This window comes from Nicotiana sylvestris, chromosome 1, assembly GCF_000393655.2.
Source record: "Nicotiana sylvestris chromosome 1, ASM39365v2, whole genome shotgun sequence".
Lineage (NCBI taxonomy): Eukaryota > Viridiplantae > Streptophyta > Magnoliopsida > Solanales > Solanaceae > Nicotiana > Nicotiana sylvestris.
Window position 1 is genome coordinate 165,044,586 of NC_091057.1, and position 19,752 is coordinate 165,064,337.

At 37.9% G+C, this 19,752-nt stretch overlaps 1 protein-coding gene across 1 annotated transcript; it reads left to right on the forward strand.

Moving 5' to 3' along the window:
* The first annotated feature begins 13,429 nt into the window (after positions 1-13,429).
* On the forward strand, positions 13,430-19,313 carry LOC104212799 (cell division protein FtsY homolog, chloroplastic). The gene is made up of 12 exons (XM_009762151.2): positions 13,430-13,820; positions 14,379-14,483; positions 14,677-14,750; positions 14,853-14,911; positions 15,180-15,217; positions 15,908-16,028; positions 16,151-16,219; positions 16,304-16,386; positions 17,405-17,473; positions 17,563-17,625; positions 17,758-17,909; positions 18,889-19,313. The coding sequence occupies exons 1-11, from the start codon at positions 13,500-13,502 to the stop codon at positions 17,869-17,871; spliced, it is 1,116 nt and encodes a 371-aa protein (XP_009760453.1). The 5' UTR covers positions 13,430-13,499; the 3' UTR covers positions 17,872-17,909; positions 18,889-19,313.
* Positions 19,314-19,752: the final 439 nt, after the last annotated feature.

Below are 19,752 nucleotides of genomic sequence, written 5' to 3' on the forward strand. Positions count from 1 at the left end.
CCGGGAAGTCAAGCGGTTCTTAGCCAGTGCAGAGGAAGCTAATCAAAACAAAGCATGACAGCGAAGAAGTTTTCAACAAAGGATGCCGTCAACTAACCACCACATTTAAAAATTGAAAAGATTTTTCTTTGGTTGAAACAGGGGCAGAAAGTTTCGGTTGTTTCGGAAAAATCATCCGCAAATAAAGGCGAGCACCAAACAGGTTTGACGATAAACTCTCAGGTCCCGCCTGAATAATGGGATTTAATTGGAAATTTTCAGGACCCTCCTGAAAAATGGGACCTAGCTTAAAAATCAAAACAATCATGAGTAGTAAAATCTAGCATAAATGTACCCCAAAGAGTATAAGATGGTTTCAAGTTCGCATGGTTGAGATGGGATTTAGTTTTAAAATTTTCAGGACCCTCCTGGATAATGGGATTTAATTTCAAAATTTCAGGACCCTCCTGAATAATGAGACTTAGCTTTAAGATTTCGATTAGATAACAACATTTAGCGTAAATTCTGTTGTAGGGTAGTATAATTCAGCCATAAAAGTTGTCACTCTTAAGATAAAATTTGACCTTTGATTTTTAGGACCCTCCTATATAATGGGAGTAGTTTAAAGACCCTCTTAGATAACAAGATTTAGCAAAAATCACACCTTTAGAAGATATAACTTAGATTTAAAGTTGTCATTTAATTAAGAGTTGTCAGGACCCCCTGGATAATGGGACCTAGCTTTCAAATTCTTAGTAATACTTGGTAATATGATTTAGTTTTACACTCACATCTGTACCAAGCCACCAAACTGGGGCAGAAAATTTTCTTTGTTTTTCGTCTATTTTGTTGAAGTCAGGAGCCCACCTGGAGAGCAGAGAATACTTTCAAGTCAGTGGTCAGGAGCCCGCCTGGAGAGCAGGGAATACATTTTAAATCAGCAGCCAGGCGCCCGCCTGGAGAGTAGGGAATACATTTCAAGTCAGCAGTCAGGAGCCCACCTGAAGGACAAGGACTACCTTTCAAGTCAGCAATCAGGAACCCGCCTGAAGAACAAGGGAATAGAATTCAAAGTTTTCGCTTTCAAGTTCTTATTGATATTTGGTAATGTGATCCGTTTTACACTTACATCTGTGCCCAACCTCCAAACTGGGGCAGAACATTTCTTTGTTTTATCTATCTCGTTGAAGTCAGGAGCCCGCCTGGAGAACAGGGAATACTGTCAAGTTTAGCAGTCAGGAGCCCGCCTGGAAAACAAGGGAGTACAATTCAAGTTTTAGCTTTCAAATTCTTTGCTTTGTTTATTTTGAAGTCAGGAGCCCGCCTGCAGAGCAGGGAATGCATTCAAGTTTAGCAATCAGGAGCCCCCCTGAATAGCATGGGAATACATTCAAGTCGGAAGTCAGGAGCCCGCCTAAAGAGCAAGGAATACATTCAAGTTCAGCAATCAGGAGCCCGCCTGGAGAGCATGGGAGCTCATATCAGGCATCCCCCCGAAGAAAGGGAAAACATCTCAGATTACAATTCAAGGCGGCAACAAATGGATTTCACCAGGAGAATATAAGTCAACAAGGCAACAAGAACCACAAGAGCAAGTTGAAGAGATAGATAGGATTTTTGTAATGCATAGATCATAGTGTAGTCTAGCTTCTTTTTGTTCTGACATGGTGTAATAAGGGGTTCGGTAAGCAGCAGCAGTAGCAACAATAGTGAAATCACAGCCTCATGGTAGTCCCAGCTACCAAAACTTTCCGAACTACACTGACCTGATTCCTTTATAGCCAAGGATACCTAGGCAACCTCGGAAGCAGGGTGCGGTCAAATCTTTCAAAAAATGCTTTCCACGGAGAATTCAAACGGGCTAAAATTGCTCGTATCTGCTCACTTTATCTTTGCACGAAAACTCTTCGTATTTTCGGGCAAAGAGGGATAGCTGTGAGCACGTGATTTTTGTCCTATATGAATTACTCCTACAAATTCAAAATAAAATAATTTTTTCCATTGTCTGTAATTTGGTGGATTTTTGTGGCATTTTCTGTTAATTCTTTGCATTTTGTTGTGCATGTTTATTCTATTTAATTAATGAAAATATAAAAATATGTTGCATTTGCATTTATAATTTAACTTTGCACGTTTGAATTAAGTAGTAAGTTAGTTATTTAATAAGAATTGGAAAATCACAAAATTAGTTTAATTTGCACTTTTAATTTTAGCTTTGATTTTGAGTAGCTTTTTTTTGTTAATTTGTTTTTAATTAATTGTGTTAATTATCATTTTAGGTTTAATTAGTTTTTTTAGTTCTAGGAACTAATTTTGCTTTTAATTAAATTTCGGAAAAAAAAGGGAAAAAGGAAAAAGGAAAAAGAGTGTTGAATTAAATTTGTTTTGAATAAAAAATGAAAAGGGTTGGGCCGGTTCTCAAACTAAACTCCCAGGCCCAAATCTTCCATTGTGAAACCCGTCCAAACTACCCAAAACCCGGCCCAAACCCACGCCCTGACCTGGTCTGGTTCCTCCCCCACTCAACCAAACGACGTCGTTCCAGTTCCCGTCATCTTGACCTTTGAACGGGTCTTATCGGACGGATCACAACTGGGGAGGTACTGATATTTATATGTCCAAACACTATGCTACCCCCCTCATTTCATCTCATTCAAACCCCACCTTCTGAGACTCTCAGCACGAACCCTAACTCGCTGCCCCCTTTCCCCACTGCTTCGAGCCCGACGACGACGCTATAGACCACTCGAATCCCCATAAAAATCAACACCACAACACCCCCATAGCTCCCTCATACCACATCCGGTACTCGTTTCCCTTGAATCTTTCCAGAACCCGTCGAATCTTGATTTGAAGTGTGAAACCCTAAAAACCCAAAATCAGATTCTGTGCATGCAAGGGCTATTTTCCCGATTTTTCTGAGTGTTCAAGGCCGATTTATCACGAAACAATGATGGTCGCTGGTTCTTGACAAAGAACAAGCTATTAACATTATTTTGGGATAAATTGGAAATCCAGTGTTGGTGTCGAGTTTATTCGGTAAGCTTCTTTATTTTTTCTGTCCATTTTTCTCACTTCACCGTCTTCCTCTTCTTTTCTTCTCCTTTTTCTTTAATTAATTTTTATTCTGACTAAAAGTTGATAAAAGTTTTAAACCTGGGTTTTCATTTTGGTGTTCGTATTTATTCTGTGTGTTCTCCAATTTTCTTTTCAAATTTGTCGTCAGTTTTGTTTGATTTGTGTAGGTTGCCTGTTTAACTTTATTTAGATCACAATTTCTGATTCTTCTAATTGTATAATTAGCTATGGTTGATTAGGTAATACAGTTTAATTATAGTTCATTAGTTAGCCTAAAAGGAGAAATCAGTCATTTAGCTAGAATTTTAGTTTTAAAATCTCCCAAGTGATTATCGATTCATTAAAACGAGCTTCTGATTTTGTTTGGGCCTTGAGGCCATTCTCGACCCCACTGCAAAAGCCTTTTAAGTTTTGGGTCAAGATTGACCCATATCTACTTTGGGTTCAGGGGTAAAAACAGGGCAATTAAGGGTTAGTTTGGGTAAAAGACATAGGGAATCTAGGTGTAACTAACTAGGGAAACTTCAAGGAAGCTGGGGTTGGGGTTATTCTGAATTTCTAGATTGTACATTAAGGACTCCTAAGCAAAAATAAAGATTTCAAAAGGTTTTTTAATGCAATTTTGAACTCTTTAAGGCTTCCCTAGTAGCTTGCCTATAAAGGCATTGTTACTTAGAGCTCGAGAGAGATTTTGGAAGGGCTAAAAAATACAGAAAAAGAAACGGCTAAAAGAGAGATAAAACTACTGTTCCATTGAAAGTTTTTGGTGATTTTGAAGTTTTTCCAGTTCTGAATCAAAATTTCTGGTTTACATTGAGTTGAAAATGGTTTAAGCATTCATGTGGTTAGCATATGAGGTTATTTTAAAAGTTTTCGGGGTTGTCTTTGAGTTTTAAACTTGGGCATTCAAGCTTGGTTTGAGCTGATTTCTGTTGCTGACTTCTTGCTGATGCTCTACTGATTTCTTCCTCTTTTCTTTGCTCTAAATGCACCAGGTACTCTTCTGAAACCATGGTTGGAAATGAAGCCTGTGTGAGTTTTGTATAAAGATTTGTAAACTGAGCTGAAGTTGAATGAAAAGCATTAGTCCCTGTTGTTGGTTACTGTTTGATTTTGCCATATTCTTATTCATGTTCTAGTCTACCTTATTGTGAATGATCCATTTCCTGATATACATTTGGTTTTAAGTGCTAGATTTGGACCTTGTGTGAATATAGCTGATTCGTGAGTGTTTTGGGCTTGGTAGAATATGTATTAATTAAGGACTATGATTCCTAGTTTAATTAGTTAAGGCTAGCTGATTTGGAAGTGTGTTTCATAGCTTTGGTAAATTCTAAGTTCAGATTCTTTATGTTGCTAGTTTAGCAAGCTTGATTTAGGCTTATTTCCCACTGCTCATTTTAGATTTACTCCTATATCGCTTGAAATACAGTACAGGGGTTTTAGAGTTTTCATTTTGCTCATGTAAACCTTGAATCTTAAAAAACTTTCGAATGGGATTTGAGTTTGATTTTCGACTCGGAATTTTCAGATTTGGTTTAACTCTTTATATTTAGTTTGCTTGGGCAAGTTTTGATGTCGTGTGGCCTGTTTTAAATGTGCAATATTTGAATCAGAATTTAATACGAGTTGGGGGCCTTTGAGTTTTGTTGTTAATTGGTGAATAATTTTCTTCAAACTTCGTTCAATTCCAGATTTCTTGAATGATATAATTTGCTAAACTTTAGTGTTGAATCGTGTATTGGGCTGCCATTATTGGCCCAATGGTGATTATTTTTCCCTTCAGCGATCTGATTGCCAAGCTGGGCTTCAATGTTGAGCCCAGTTGTTTCTCATGCCGGCCTGCAGCCACAGACAGCCAGCCTTTGGCTTATGACCCGCCTAGGCTTTTCCCCAATCAAACATGGGTTGTCATTTGCTATCCTATTGATTATTAAGTTTTAGCTTAAGCTTTGGCATAACATAAATAAAATCCTCCACGTCTATTAATCAACAAGTCACGTTCTTTTAATTAGATTCGAGGTGCACCAAACCAAACAAACCTTAAAATACACGGCCCTCTTGTGATTTAGATGTAAGCAACAAATATTTGTAGTTTGCTTTAGGCTCATTTAATATACTACCGTGATTGTGTATACGTTCGCGTAACATAATTACGATTTTTAAAGAAGGATTAATTCAGAGTATGCGTTCGCACAACTTCGAATAAATTTTATTAATAATAATAAAGCGTTATTAATCGTGGACACACTCGCGTGACATGATTATTGATGCGCCAAACAAATGGGTACACGTACGCGTGACTTGTTTCAAGATAATTTCTTAAATAAAAGAGGCAAATGCACATAAGTTCTAAAATGAGTAATTAGACAATTTGTTTAAGCCAAGTATGATCAAAGCGACCGTGCTAGAACCACGGAACTCGGGAATGCCTAACACCTTCTCCCGGGTTAACAGAATTCCTTACCCGGATTTCTGTGTTTGCAGACCGTAAATAGAGTCAACTTTCCTCGATTTGGGGTTTTAAACAGGTGACTTGGGACACCATAAATTATCCCAAGTGGCGACTCTAAATTTTAAAGAATTAATCCCGTTTCGATTGTCCTTTAATTAAAAAAAATCCCTTATATTTATACCTTTTACGGGGTGTAGTAAAAAGGAGGTGTAACACCACCGCCCACTTCAGTTAAGTCAGTGAGAAGTTTCCTTGAGCATGCCGGGTTCTACAAGTGAATCATAAAAGATTTCTCTAAGATTGTTAACCCCTTATATAAACTCCTTGAAAAGGATCAGCCCTTTGTGTTTTCTAATGATTGTAGGTTGGCATTTGAGGAGCTGAAGAAGAGATTGGTGACTGCACCCATCATTGTTGCACCCAACTGGGAGCAACCATTCGAGCTCATATGCGACGCAAGTGACTATGCTATAGGAGCAGTCTTGGGGCAGCGAAAGGATAAACTGATGCACCCAATTTACTATGCAAGCAGAACGCTAAGCGGTGCACAACTCAATTACACCGTGATGGAAAAAGAGATGTTGGCTGTCGTTTTTGCATTCGACAAATTCAGGTCATACTTGATTAGTTCAAAAGTTATTATTTACACTGACCATGCAGCAATTAGGTACTTGATAGAAAAGAAGGAGTCAAAGCCACGCTTGATCGCTGGGTTCTTTTACTACAAGAATTTGATCTGGAGATCCGGGACAGGAAAGGGACAGAGAACCAAGTAGTTGACCACCTCTCAAGGTTTGAAGGAGCTGAAAGGAAGGTAGAGGTTGAGGATATAACAGAGACATTCTCGGATGAACAATTACTAGCAGTGACAATGGAGAAGACATCATGGTATGCTGATATTGCCAATTATTTAGCAAGCGATATTGTACCTTATGAACTCTCCTCAATTCAAAAGAAAAAGTTCTTTCACGATTGTTAGTATTATTATTGGGATGAACCTCTACTGTTTAAAATATATGTAGATAACACGATTCGGAGGTGTATCCCCGAGAAAGATCAACATTCTGTTTTGCAGGCTTGCTATTTTCACCATATGGTGGACACTTTGGAGGAATTCGGACAGCAACTAAGGTGTTGGAATCGGGTTTGTATTGGCCAATTCTGTTCAAAGATGCCCACGCTTGGGTCAAAAGTTGCGATGAATGCCAAAGGACAGGCAACATATCTCGCCATCACGAGATGCCAATGACCACAATTCAAGAGGTGCAGGTTTTTGACATGTGGGGAATCGACTTTACGGGGTCGTTTTTCAGCTCGTATGGCAACAAATACATATTGGTAGCGGTTGACTATGTCTCCAAGTGGGTCAAAGCGGTGGATCTCCCAACCAATGATGCAAAAGGGGTAACAGGCTTTCTAAAGAAAAACATCTTCACACGTTTTGGCACCCCAAGAGCTATAATCAGTGATGGTGGAACCTATTTTTGCAATAGAGCGTTCGCACGACTGTTGGAAAAGTATGGAGTTTGTCATAAAGTGACCACCCCTTATCACCCACAGTCAAGCAGGCAAGTTGAAGTGTCAAATAGGGAAATTAAAAGTGTCCTTACAAAAATAGTGAATGCAATAAGGATCGACTGGGCGAAGAAGCTGGATGATGCATTATGGGCGTACCGCATAGCCTTCAAAACTCCAATTGGTATGTCACCGTACAAGTTGGTGTTTGGAAAGGCATGCCACCTTCCGGTAGAGCTCGGGCATAAAGCACTTTGGGTATTGTGGCAGTTGAACTTGGATATGGAGACAGCAGGCACTAGCAGAGTCACTGGGTTACATGAGCTCGGGAAATTCAGGTTTCAAGCATTTAAGAGTGCTAGATTATACAAAGAAAGGATGAAACTAATACATGATAAGCACATCTTGGATCGGAACTTCAAATCCGGAGATCTAGTGTTGTTATACAACTCGAGATTGAGATTGTTCCCGGGTAAGTTGAAGTCCTGATGGTCAGGACCCTTCAGAGTGGTGCAAATGTTCTTAAGTGGAGCTATTGAGATTGAATCAGAATATGGGACGAATAAGTTCACAGTGAATGGGCAAAAGTTGAAACATTACCTTGGAATGGCAGAAGAGAAAGGGGATAGAGAGATAATAACATTGGAAGAGCCCCAGTACGCGAATGAGGAGTGATGATACAAGCATGCGTCGTGCCGCGACGTTAAATCAGGTGTTGCATGGGAGGCAACCCACGAATGTTGTTGTTTTTGTTTTCTTCTGTAACGTCCTTGTGAAAAAAGAAGAAGAAGAAAAAACCTCGTGACCGCAACCGCGGCAAAAGTGAGGTATTCTGCCTCAAACTTACATGATCCATCGTGATTGCGGTGGGACTGTGGTACGATCGCGGTAAAACGTGAACATTCTGCCTCGAGCCCTTTCACTCACAGCGGCCGCGGTGGGACCGTGGTCGACAGCGGTGAGATGCGACCTTTCGTCGCCCAGGTAAGTAGATTTAAAAAAACATCATTTATTTTCTTTTCTTTTCTAACCCCCCACCCCACCACCACCACCACCACTAATACAAAATCAAAACACTCACCCCCACATACTTTCCCTTCATCTCTCTCTCTCTCTAACCCTAAAATCTATCTCCTCTCTTCTTCTTCTTCTTCACCTCTCTCACACATAAACCCATCTCCCCCAACCTCCATTCCTCTCACCCTCTCTTACATCCAGGTATGGCAAGCTTCTCTCTCTTTTCTTGTATTTTTGTTTTAGTTTTATATTAGTTCAATGTTTTAATTGTGTTGTATTTCTAGTAGATTTTTTTCTTTTAATTTTCTTTTTTGCTTTTTAATGGGTTATGTACACAATGTTATAGAGAGGTGTGTGCACAATATTGTAGAGAAATGTGTGCTTATATGTGTAAGACTAATTGTTGTGGGGTGGAATAGTGAAGTACAAATTGTTGATTTGGGAGAAGAATTGATGTTTCCATGAGGGTTAATGTGTTAGGATAGTGCCTTGCTCATAAGGTATTTGTAGAATTGCCCTAATGGAGTTCTAAGGGCTAATGTGACCATGGTAGTAGTAAAGTCTGAGTAACCATCCAAGGTTCACACAACTCAAACCCTCACTGATAGGAGATTCTATTTTTGGCAGGTACAGTGCATCCATCTAGGAAGAGACGTAACACAGGGTCCTTCGCTAGTGGACTAGGTAGTTCTTCGAAAGCTCGGGGTCAAGCAAGTGTGGAACAGTTTGACCGCGCTAGGTTTGTCTCCAAACTAGCTGAGGACAGGTATAATGCCAAGGCGTCCAAGAAATTATTACCGGAAGTGCATATTGACCAGGAAGCCTTGCAAATGGAGTGCCCAAATATCTTTGCTGAGCTGAGAAGGTGTCAGCTGGACATCTTCTTTGAGGAACCGGAGGAGGCAAATGTACAGATGGTTAGGGAATTCTATGCTATTTTCCCGGAGCATGAGAATATGGTGGTCACAATACAAAACACCCGGGTAAATGCGTCCCTTGAGGCTATCCGCCGAGTGTACCGGCTGGCAGTATTCACTGGGGATAGAGATACTTACATTGCTTTTCATCGCCCAACTATATGGTGGGCACCAATTCTAGAAGCAATATGTGTGCCTGACATGGAGCATATATGGATAAATCATCATATCACATTGAAGTCATAGTCTCTCAATTGGAGGCTAAGTGTTGGGTCACAATTATCAACAGCCGGTTGCTACCCTCCAACAATACTACTGATGTCAATGGGCCACGAGCAGCAACTATCTACTTTTTTATGACCCACCAGGACTTTGATGTCGACAGACTCCTCCATGATGAGATGTTCATTCGCTCCCTAGAGGTACTCAAAGGATTTTACTTCCCCTCTCTAGTTACCAAGTTGTGTCGTGCTGCAAGAGTTCTGGAAAATCCCAAAGTTGATGGGAAATTGGCATTGAAAACCCCGTTCTGGGCTAGCAAAATCACAATTGGGAGAGAGCCGATAGTGATGGTTGAGGATGATGATATAGATGATGAGGATGTTGATGTTGATGTTCCACCACCGCCGAGAGCTGATGAGGCGAGCCCTTCACAAGCCCACCGCAGTACCCACATGACAGCCCTGAAACAAGAAATGGCTGGTCTTCGCACTTCTGTGACTGACCTGGGCACCAAAGTTGACAATCTGACCACTCAACAGGCCAAATCGGAGAAAAAGATCATGGGATGGCTTTGGGCGCTAGGATGAGAGTGTCACCTCGATCCTGGCACCGTCTCTGATCAGGATTGAGCTTTAGGGAAGTCCCCTTACCTTACTCTGCTTTATATTTGTTGACATGTGGACATTCCAAAGTCTTAAGTGTGGGGTGGGGGATGGTTGTTGTTGTAAAAATTATATAATTGTATATGGTGTTGTTTTTTTTATGTTTGTTTGGTATTGTTGGGTCATGTTAGTTAACTACGACTTGGCCGGAAGACGGACACCTCTCGACAGGTTTCTTGATGGATAAAAGGCGAACAAAAAAAATAGGAATATGGGGACTCTTCCTGATGACGGATCTTTTAGACAGTTTTTCTTGAGGGAAGTAAGTCTAAAGAAAATACCAAAAAGTTTTTTTTTGTTTTAGGTAGTGTAGTAACTCCCCCTTAGTTTTTCGTTGGACCACGATTCTTTTCATAGGGTTTAGCTTGAACCGGGTGTAGGTAGTTTTTTGTTTATTTTATTTTTAGTTTTTAGTTAGTATTGATGGGCTACTAGCTGAAATAGAAAGAGAAACCCTTGGCGTTGATACACCTGAACACAGTAGACACTAGAGTGTAATGCTTAGTCTCAGTGGTTGACTCTTGCTAAAAGTGCCTTAAATTGTATGGTTGTAACTAACTTGAACACTCAAAAGTGAGTGTCTTGATAAGCCAATATAGAGTGAGTCATGTGCCATGTGTGTGTTAGTTGTACTGTATTTTATGCTTTACATTTGATGCCTAGAACTTGCCCCGTGTGTTTTCAAAGCGAAATAGTAGCTTTATTCAGTCTTAGAAGTGATATAGACATTTCTTTATTAAGCCAGATATATAAAGTAGACTCACCTAAATGTAATACATCGTAGTCAACCCAGTTGAGCCTATAAGCCTGTTTCTTTGGCAACCACATTGCGAACCTTATCCAATTGTTTGAATGGACCATCTGTTTGAACCCTTTTACCTCCCATGAGCACTTGAATAGCCTTGAAATATGCAAAAGCTAAAGTGTGAGGTGGTGGTTTGGTTTTTGAGTGGAACCAATGAAATAGAGGAAATGTGCAGTTCTTGGAAAAGTAAAAGAATAAGCACCACTTAAAAAAAGAATGAGTAAATATAGTAGTTGATAAGTGATGACTTGATACAATTACACCTAATGGAGTGGGATGTTATAAATAAAAATGTGGTGGAATGTCTGGTTGACATAAGTGTGATTTTGAAGGTTAATGTGATTGTATTAAAAGTGCTTAGAGATGTTAGTCAATATATCCAAATATATCCTACCCGTCCCTTAGCCTATATTACAACCAAGTGAAGTCCTAATTGATCTTAGACTGAATGGGCTCGATTAGTAAAGTAGTACACTACGGGCAAGCCTATGGTGCATCTTTGTGGAATGTGAATGTTCTTTTGTGAGAGTGAGCAAATTTTGTCTATCTGAGTTCCTAATTATTCTTAATATTATTATTTATGGAACTACTCTCTTGTGTGATGTGATCGCATGTGATTCACGAAGGAAAGGTAAGTCTTGACTTTTGTATAGAGTAGTTTGAGTAAGTACGAATATTGCACGGCATGTGAGATTCGACTTTTGAGACAAATGTTGTTCACTACTAGGCGCAACTTTGGTGAGTTGTTCTTGGTGTGATACGTTAGGGGAAAAGCTTAAGGAAGGAACCCTGATAGAGTGTGGTGGATTGCTCGAGGACTAGCAATGATTTAAGTGCGGGGTGTTGAGAATAGGCTATATAGACGATATTTACGCCCTAAATGTACCATGCTTTATTGTTGTTTTAAAGGCTAAATGATAACAAAATACTCTAATTGGTGTTCTTTTGCTTCGCAGGGACTAATCCGAGTTAGGAAGAGACTATGGAGTATTTTGGGAGTCAATAATGTGAAAAGAAAAGGCCAATCAAGAAGAACCCGAGCGAAAATAAGCAAGAAAGAGGCAAAAGAGGACTGGGCTGAAGGCCACCGCGACCGCGGTCGACCGTGGCTGGACCGCGGCAGGCCAAGGAAGCGAGGCAGAATGTTTGAGTTTCACCGCGGTCGCACTGCGTTCTGCCACGGTCGCGGTAGACTGTGTAGCTGCCCAGAACTTTTGGGACTAAAGTGTAAATCGGGGGAAACTTATTCCAAACCCTTATAAGCTCAACAAACTCGCCCAAGAGAAGGTCAATTTTGTTTTTAGACTAATTTGGAGGCAAGAATAAGTGTGAGAAGAGCAACCAACAATTAGAGTTTTTCTATCTTCTCTTTGTTATTTCAATTGCACATTATGAATACTTTTATAGTTATATCTTGCTTTGCTATGAGTAGACAAACATTTAATCTAGGGTTGATGGAACCAATTGTTGGATGAAGTTTTGACTCAATTTTGTTATAATCGAGCCGGGTTTATTATATGATTGTTCAACTATGTGTTATATGGTGATTAGTTGAATGGGCCCGTGATTAATCGTGTCTAATTGCCTTGTGTTGATTGAGAAAGAATATTAGGTTAGACTGTTGTTGAGCAACACCACTTTTGGGTAATTGAAGAGATTCATTAAAAGTGGGGTTAGAGATAACGAAACTTTGGTGGGATAATTCAGAGCTGCATAAATTATCAGCTAGAGTAGTTCGAGAGAATGCTCTAGTAAATTATCGTAGTTGATCGAGAGATAATTGTGATAACCCATAGCCCATAATCCTCATAGAGTATTACGGCGGGATTATAACAAAAGAGTTAAGACGTAAACTAGCAATTGAGGAAATCAATACCCTAGACATTTTTACCATTGAATTATCTTTGATTTAGCATATTGTTAGTTTTAATATCATTTTGAATTAGTTAAACAAAAACCCAATATTTATTGATAAAAATCTTGCATTTGGAAATTGTTTGAGCTGGTAATAGCATCACCAAGAGTTGTAATAGATAGGTTAGTTCCCTGAGTATTCGACTCTGGACTTAAAAACTGAATTATATTTGCATCGACCACTTTATCTTTTATAAGTCATAGTTGGGCGTGATCAAGTAGTCATCTCCATTAATTTTCTCAGTAATGCACTCTGCAAATCTTACAAATCCCGTTTTGGTTTCTACCTGTTAACATATATATACGTTATTATCAATAACTTTATTGTGTACTTTATTATAGTATTCTGTACATTCTAACTAGGCACAACATTAAGGAAGATAACATTTTTGAAACTTAAAATTTAAACAATTCAAAGCTATTTGCTTAGCCAAAAGTTATCTTATTGAAAGTAATATGAGAATTTTAAAGTTAAATTATTTTTAAATATAAAAAATAATATTTTTTGTAGGGACAAACTAAAAATAAAATATATCACATAAATTGAGATAGAAAAAGCAGCTGTCAGTATAGTTTATCAAAATTAGCTTTAAATAGCGTGTATATTTTAAATAGGGGTGCAACAAATAGCTACATGGCGTAATTTCTACAAGATTAACCTAATTATGAAAAGGAAAATGACATTGTATAGCTGTTCTAAAAATAATTATTAAAAAAATATATAATTTTTTTGTATATATATATATTATGTATATTATATACTTTTTGATTATTAAATTTAAATAGTTTCTGACGCCAGCTAAAAGTGGTAATACACTTACGAAAACCAAAACGAAAACAAAAGAAAAACAGGAAAACAGAAAGTGGAAAACAGTAAACGACGTCGTGTGGAGCAGCATTATCTTCTCCATTGCTGCTGCTTTGAGCTGAACAACATGGCTTCTCTATTATCTTCTCGTCTCCCACATCATCTTTCCTCTAATAAACCGGTACTCCCACCATCAAGCTCCGGTTCAAATCTCCTTCACAACTTCACATATAAAACCCGGTTCGATCAATCCCGGTTCAAATGCTCAGCTGGTGGAACGGGGTTCTTCACGAAGTTGGGTCGTTTGCTGAAAGAGAAAGCAAAGAGCGACGTGGAGAAACTGTTCTCAGGATTCTCAAAAACTCGAGACAATTTAGCAGTTATAGATGAACTCCTCCTTTACTGGAACCTTTCTGACACTGACCGTGTTCTTGATGAACTTGAAGAGGTGAATTTTTGGAAAATTAAAGTTTCTCTTCTTAGCTACTACAGAAAGTGTTAGGAGGAATATTCTCTGTATGTTTTATTTTATACAAGATGATATTTGATTAGATACCAGTTTAAAATATTAAATTAAACTGGTTTGACTAGCTGCGAGTTTAAAATGTTAAAACTAAACTTTATTGCTGCTTAAGAATTTTTCAGAGTCTTGTTTGAAATTGGAGTTTAATAATGTTTTTGATACTTAGCGCAGCGTAGCGTTAGTTTAGTGCTGCCTTTAACTGACTATAAATGCTGCAGAAGGTGGGAATGTTGCAATTATGTGTAGATTTAATTACAATTGCATGTATTCTACCTCTTTATATATGAATTTCATGGGGAAGGAAACTAATCTAAAAGGAATGTTTCTGATCCTTATTCTGAGATTAATGCCACTATTTGGTGTATTATATTACGAAATATACTTATGTCCAACTACTAATCTGTGCAATCATTAAGGTAAGTGGATAATTATTCAGGCACATCAAGTATTGAGGTTTGAGATAATCTTTAACTGTGGTTTCAGGTTCTGTTGGTGTCTGATTTTGGCCCGAAGATTACCATAAAGATTGTGGAGAGCTTGCGGGAGGATATATATGGGGGGAAAATCAAATCAGGAAGTGAGATTAAAGTAATTATGCAGATATTGTCATTTTTTCAGTAACACACTGATCTATGCATATTACCATAAAGATTAATGACAACTAATTATATACAAAGATAGCAGTTTTACAAATTTATTTTACTGTTTGTTTGTTAACTTACTGTTTTTCTTGGCTTATGGATGCATTGATATTATGGATTTCAATTGTATTGGTATAAAGAGTGCTCTTAAGAAGAGTATCTTGGATCTATTGACTAGCAAGGCACCTAAAACAGAGCTCCGTCTGGGCTTCAGGTTTCAACTGCTTTATAGAACACAGATTTTAATTTTACATTTATTTTATGCTTGTTTTTTAGTAGACTGAACTTAGATTTAGAGCTTGCTTTTATGTACTAGGAAACCATCTGTGATCATGATTGTGGGCGTCAACGGAGGTGGGAAGACAACATCTCTTGGTAAGGGAAGTAATTTTTGTATAATTCATGGTAAACCTTCATTGTTGGTTGGAAAAGTAGACAAGCTGTTGTATGTTTGTGGCAGCAGTGTAATTTCTCCAAGATCCATTTTTTCAAAAAGTTAGAGAATTCTTGGTAATCCTCTAGAAAACATTTATAGTGATAACGCTAGTAAAAGGAACAAAGATATCTGGTATGTCCATCACCACGTCAAGAATTAAAATAGTGGCAGTAACTTGAGAGCTTTTTTCTTATTCTCCTAATGCAGGAAAGCTGGCAAATAGATTGAAGAAAGAAGGGGCTAAGGTGAGGCAATGCGGATCTACTAGTGCTAGCCACATTTCCATATCACTAGTTACAAACTTTTCCAGTTAAATATCTCCAGTGAGCATTAGTTTTATGTTTGAAACAATAATTACCAATATTCTTATTGTTCAAAGTTTTGCATTGCATGTTAAAGATATCTTTGTGGCAATGTTAAACTTGTCACATACACTGTAGCTTTAACTCTTGTGATTGATGTGGTCCAAAGCTTTTATGTTCTTCAGTGGTTTGGGCAACCGACTCTATTATCCAAGTTGAGTAGTTCTGTCAATGAAGACCTTGGTTAAGCCGAAAAAAGGGAATACATTCCTGTGATTCCCTTCCAACCTTGTGCGGACCTTCATACTCATATCTTGGGATAAGATTCCTATTATTAAACTTTGACCAGTTGAAACGTCTCATGATCCTTCCCCTCTGCCTTGAGGACTAGCGTTGGAATTAGTTTTTGTTTTTCTTACGGTCCAGTCATTTTATATTTTCTTATTGTGTAAGTCTCTCATTCTTTTTACCTTCCTTTGATATTTTTTAACAAAGGAAATTGGAATTCGTTATGCATTCTGAGTAACTCACTCAAACATTTTTATCTCTTTGTCACTTAAGTAGAATTGGATGCAATATCTTTCTCCCTCTACTCATCATAGGATAGCTTCTGATATTCTGTGAACTTTTTAGATACTATTAGCAGCTGGTGATACATTTAGAGCAGCTGCTAGTGATCAGTTAGAAATTTGGGCTGAAAGGACTGGTTGTGAGATCGTTGTTGCTGAAAAAGAGAAAGCTAAGGCATCATCAGGTACCAAACTACAATGTTTAATTCGCAAGTATTTGCAATGCTAGATATTAACCAGAATAAAAAATGACAATGTAAACATTAAAATATTCTCACCTCATGATCTTGAAGTTCTTCCTGAGTAGTTCTTTCGCAGGCTGTTAAAAGAGGAAAGGAAGAGGGTTTCGATATTGTTTTATGCGACACATCTGGCCGTAAGTTTTGTGAACATGAAAACAGTTTTCTTATTCACACTTGGAGAGTATCTTTGAGTAACAAAGATTTAAACTGTTTACCAGGTCTGCACACCAACTATAGCTTGATGGAGGAATTGGTGGCATGCAAAAAAGTTGTCAGTAAAATTGTTACTGGTGCACCTAATGTATGTTACACTTGAACTCTTCAACTTCCCTTTTCTTAATTACACTGTTAAGCTTCCATTAAGACTTGTCCCTTCTTTTGGAAAACTTGTGGTGTTTAAGAGTACAATGGAGTCCCTATTACCTCTTCACTAAATTGGTTTTGAACTGATTTAACCTATAATATATACATACTTGAATAAACATTAGCATGTAACGAAGTACCAATGAGTTGGTCCACATTGCCCCTAGTTTTTCAATTATTTGAAGAAAGTTCTTACTTCACAGCCCCTTCATTCAACCTTTTTAAGTAAAACACTCAGAAATGCTTTCAAGAACTTTTTGCTAATTATTTTGAATAATTTATTCCTAAATAATTGTCCATGTGCAATGCACATGCATGCAAACAAGTTTCTGCAGAAAAGGGTTCAAGTGCTGAGACTGTCCTCATTCGCACCTAGACATTGTTTTGTTTCTACATAATATAGTTTCTATCATTAAAATGACATTTGTCCTTTAACCAGAGATATTTACAGATAATGTTAGTTGTTTCATTTTGCTATTGCTACGTATATGCCTGTCTTCTCTGTTCCCTTTAGGGTGTTGCGGGAGGGGACCTTTAAATGCGTCTCACGTTGGAGATTATGAAAGGTGTCTAGAACGGAGCAGGTCTGTTGGCCTAATATTGGTGAAACTTTGTGTGATTTTATGCAGAGGAGCAGTATACAACAGGAACTAAGATTAGCAGCTTGCTACTACTCTGAAAATTCAACATTCACAAATAACATTTATGTGGCAGATTCTATTTAATACTTTATTCCCAGTTATCTTAAGTAATGCTAGTTATTGTTATTAATTTATAAGTTCTCTTAGAAGATCCGACGTATGGATTCTTAGGTCTTATGAGGCTTCTCTTTGTCATCCTGTCTCAGTCTATTTACCATGCTAAATTTCTGTAGAGATTAAGCTATATGATTGCATGCATTGCAGAATGGAAAACAGTGGTCATGATTATTAAAACAACTTATCAAAAATTTGCAGGAAATTTTGCTTGTACTGGATGGAACTACTGGTTTAAATATGCTTCCACAAGCAAGAGAGTTTAACGATGTAATGACACTTCATATCTCGTTATTTTGAACCTCTATAAGTTACTTTAATTAGTTCAAGGTTCTTTATGAAATTGCCTTCTTCTCTAGGTTGTTGGAGTCACTGGCTTAATATTGACTAAACTTGATGGTTCTGCTCGAGGTGGCTGTGTGGTATACTTTGAATTCTCCAAACTTAGCTCGTTTTTCTTTTTATGATTTTGTTGTTTGTTGTTGTGGTTAATTTTTCTCTCTATCTGACAAATTGCAATTACTTAAAGCGATCTCAATCTTTTGTGGATGCAGGTTAGTGTGGTTGATGAACTTGGCATTCCTGTAAAGTTTGTAGGTGTTGGGGAAGGTGTAGATGACCTCCAACCGTTCAATGCTGAGGAATTTGTTAATGCTATCTTCCCATGAGGCATGATCCAGTGACAGTTTCTCCCAGATTCTAAGAAGTACGTGACTCTTTTAAATTTTACGGCATATGATGGTGATTAAGCTGTTATAGATTTTCAACCTGTATTTAGTTCGAGTCTCTTAGGCGATACAAGATTTAAATCACAAAAGTAATCGATATTCTTGGAATCTCAACTTGATAGTGAAGCTAGGAACTAGTATGGCTACAGGGAAAATCAGAACACGTTTCTTGTGACGTTGTTCGTCGTTCTCAATATAATGAAGAGCAATTTATATATAAATTCTGGAAACATTCATTTATTGTTTCTGCAAGTTCAAATTAGCTTATCAAGCATGAGAGCCTAAACAGTCCTAGTATGGTAAGTATGGAATTCATATTTACTGGAGTTAGAGATAATCTCACTTCAGTTTAGTTGAGAATCAGGAGCATCCAAGGGTGTGGCCTATTGGTCGATAGGAGATTAGGGTTCAATAGTGATCTTTACTCTATCAAATTTTGTTGAGTAGAGTTACCTGGTACCTATAGATTAAAGGTGGGGTTAATCTGACAATTTTCCCTATGGTAAGATCAAAATTAGTCACTATAATTAGGGGTCATCTAACTAGGATCAACTTGTATTTTGTTTGATCCTCGAGGGAGGTGGCCCAGAATGAATGACTTTTGCCGGATCCTACTTAACCAAGGCAAGACATCATGTTGGGCTATGTTAGAATTTTGGAAAATTAGATTGAATTTGGACCAATCAACTGCATCTTAACCTCTTGATCCAATTTGGTTTTCATTTGGCGAATATTCAGAATAAAAATGCATTAACTCACTCTGTGTATGGATATGGTTATCACTAACGCGTAGTTCTCTTGCTTTAAATAATCTGAGTGTAGAACTCTGAACTATAAATACAACGTTTGGTTTCTGTTATAAATACAACGTTTGGTTTCTGTTATAAATTCTGTTTTAACAATTCGACATTTGGTTTCCAATGTAAAATTCCATATAACTAACACTTCAAACTATAGGTACAAAGGTGAACTCCAGATAGCGGATCTGTAGGTACCAGGTAAACTCCACATATCAGGGGTGAAGAGACGCATATAAATATTTTGGAGTGTGAGGAGTAATGAAACATTTGGGATTTAGTCTTTGACAAAATGATTGGGGCATGCCTTGAGTTTGTGTTCATCAGAAGAGACATTAATCGCTATCAGGTATCCTGTAAAGGATGATTGCATCACTCGTTTTGAGTCCAAGTAACTTTATGTCATTGCCTTGTCATTATTGCGGCACAAATAGTGGTACACAAGTAATACAGGATCGATGTACACGAATTTGCACTTCATTCTCTTTTAATAAATCCGAGGTTACAAGAATAATGAGGGAATTTGAGATAATTCGAGATGTAAATTGTTGCTTTAATGATACAGATAAGAGTCTCAGTCTCAAATTCGTCTAGTTGTGCCTATATCCATGATTTGTCATCGTACATTAGCTGGAGCTGCTGAACATGTATATCAAATGTATCTACTTAAAAGCGTTTGAGTTTGAGTTCACAATCTTGCGACAGGCATGTGATAGAATGTTGCATTAGAGGCGTAGACCAATTTCCCCGAGTCCTTGAGCCGAAAATCAGCTGCAACTATAGTCAGGTTCCTTCCACTCGGGATGACAGACACATCTGCCTAGAAACGATTCAAATACAAAAGGAGACAAATATAATCAGAGAACAAGAACAGAATGATTTTTTTTGGTTGCTGTTGAGGGAAAGGGGGAAGGGAGGAGGGGTACACACATGATGTGCATTTGCTCTTACAAATTCTTATACCTATAAAGTCCAGTGAGATTGAGATAAGAGGAGCTTAAATGAAAGCGTTATTACTTACATT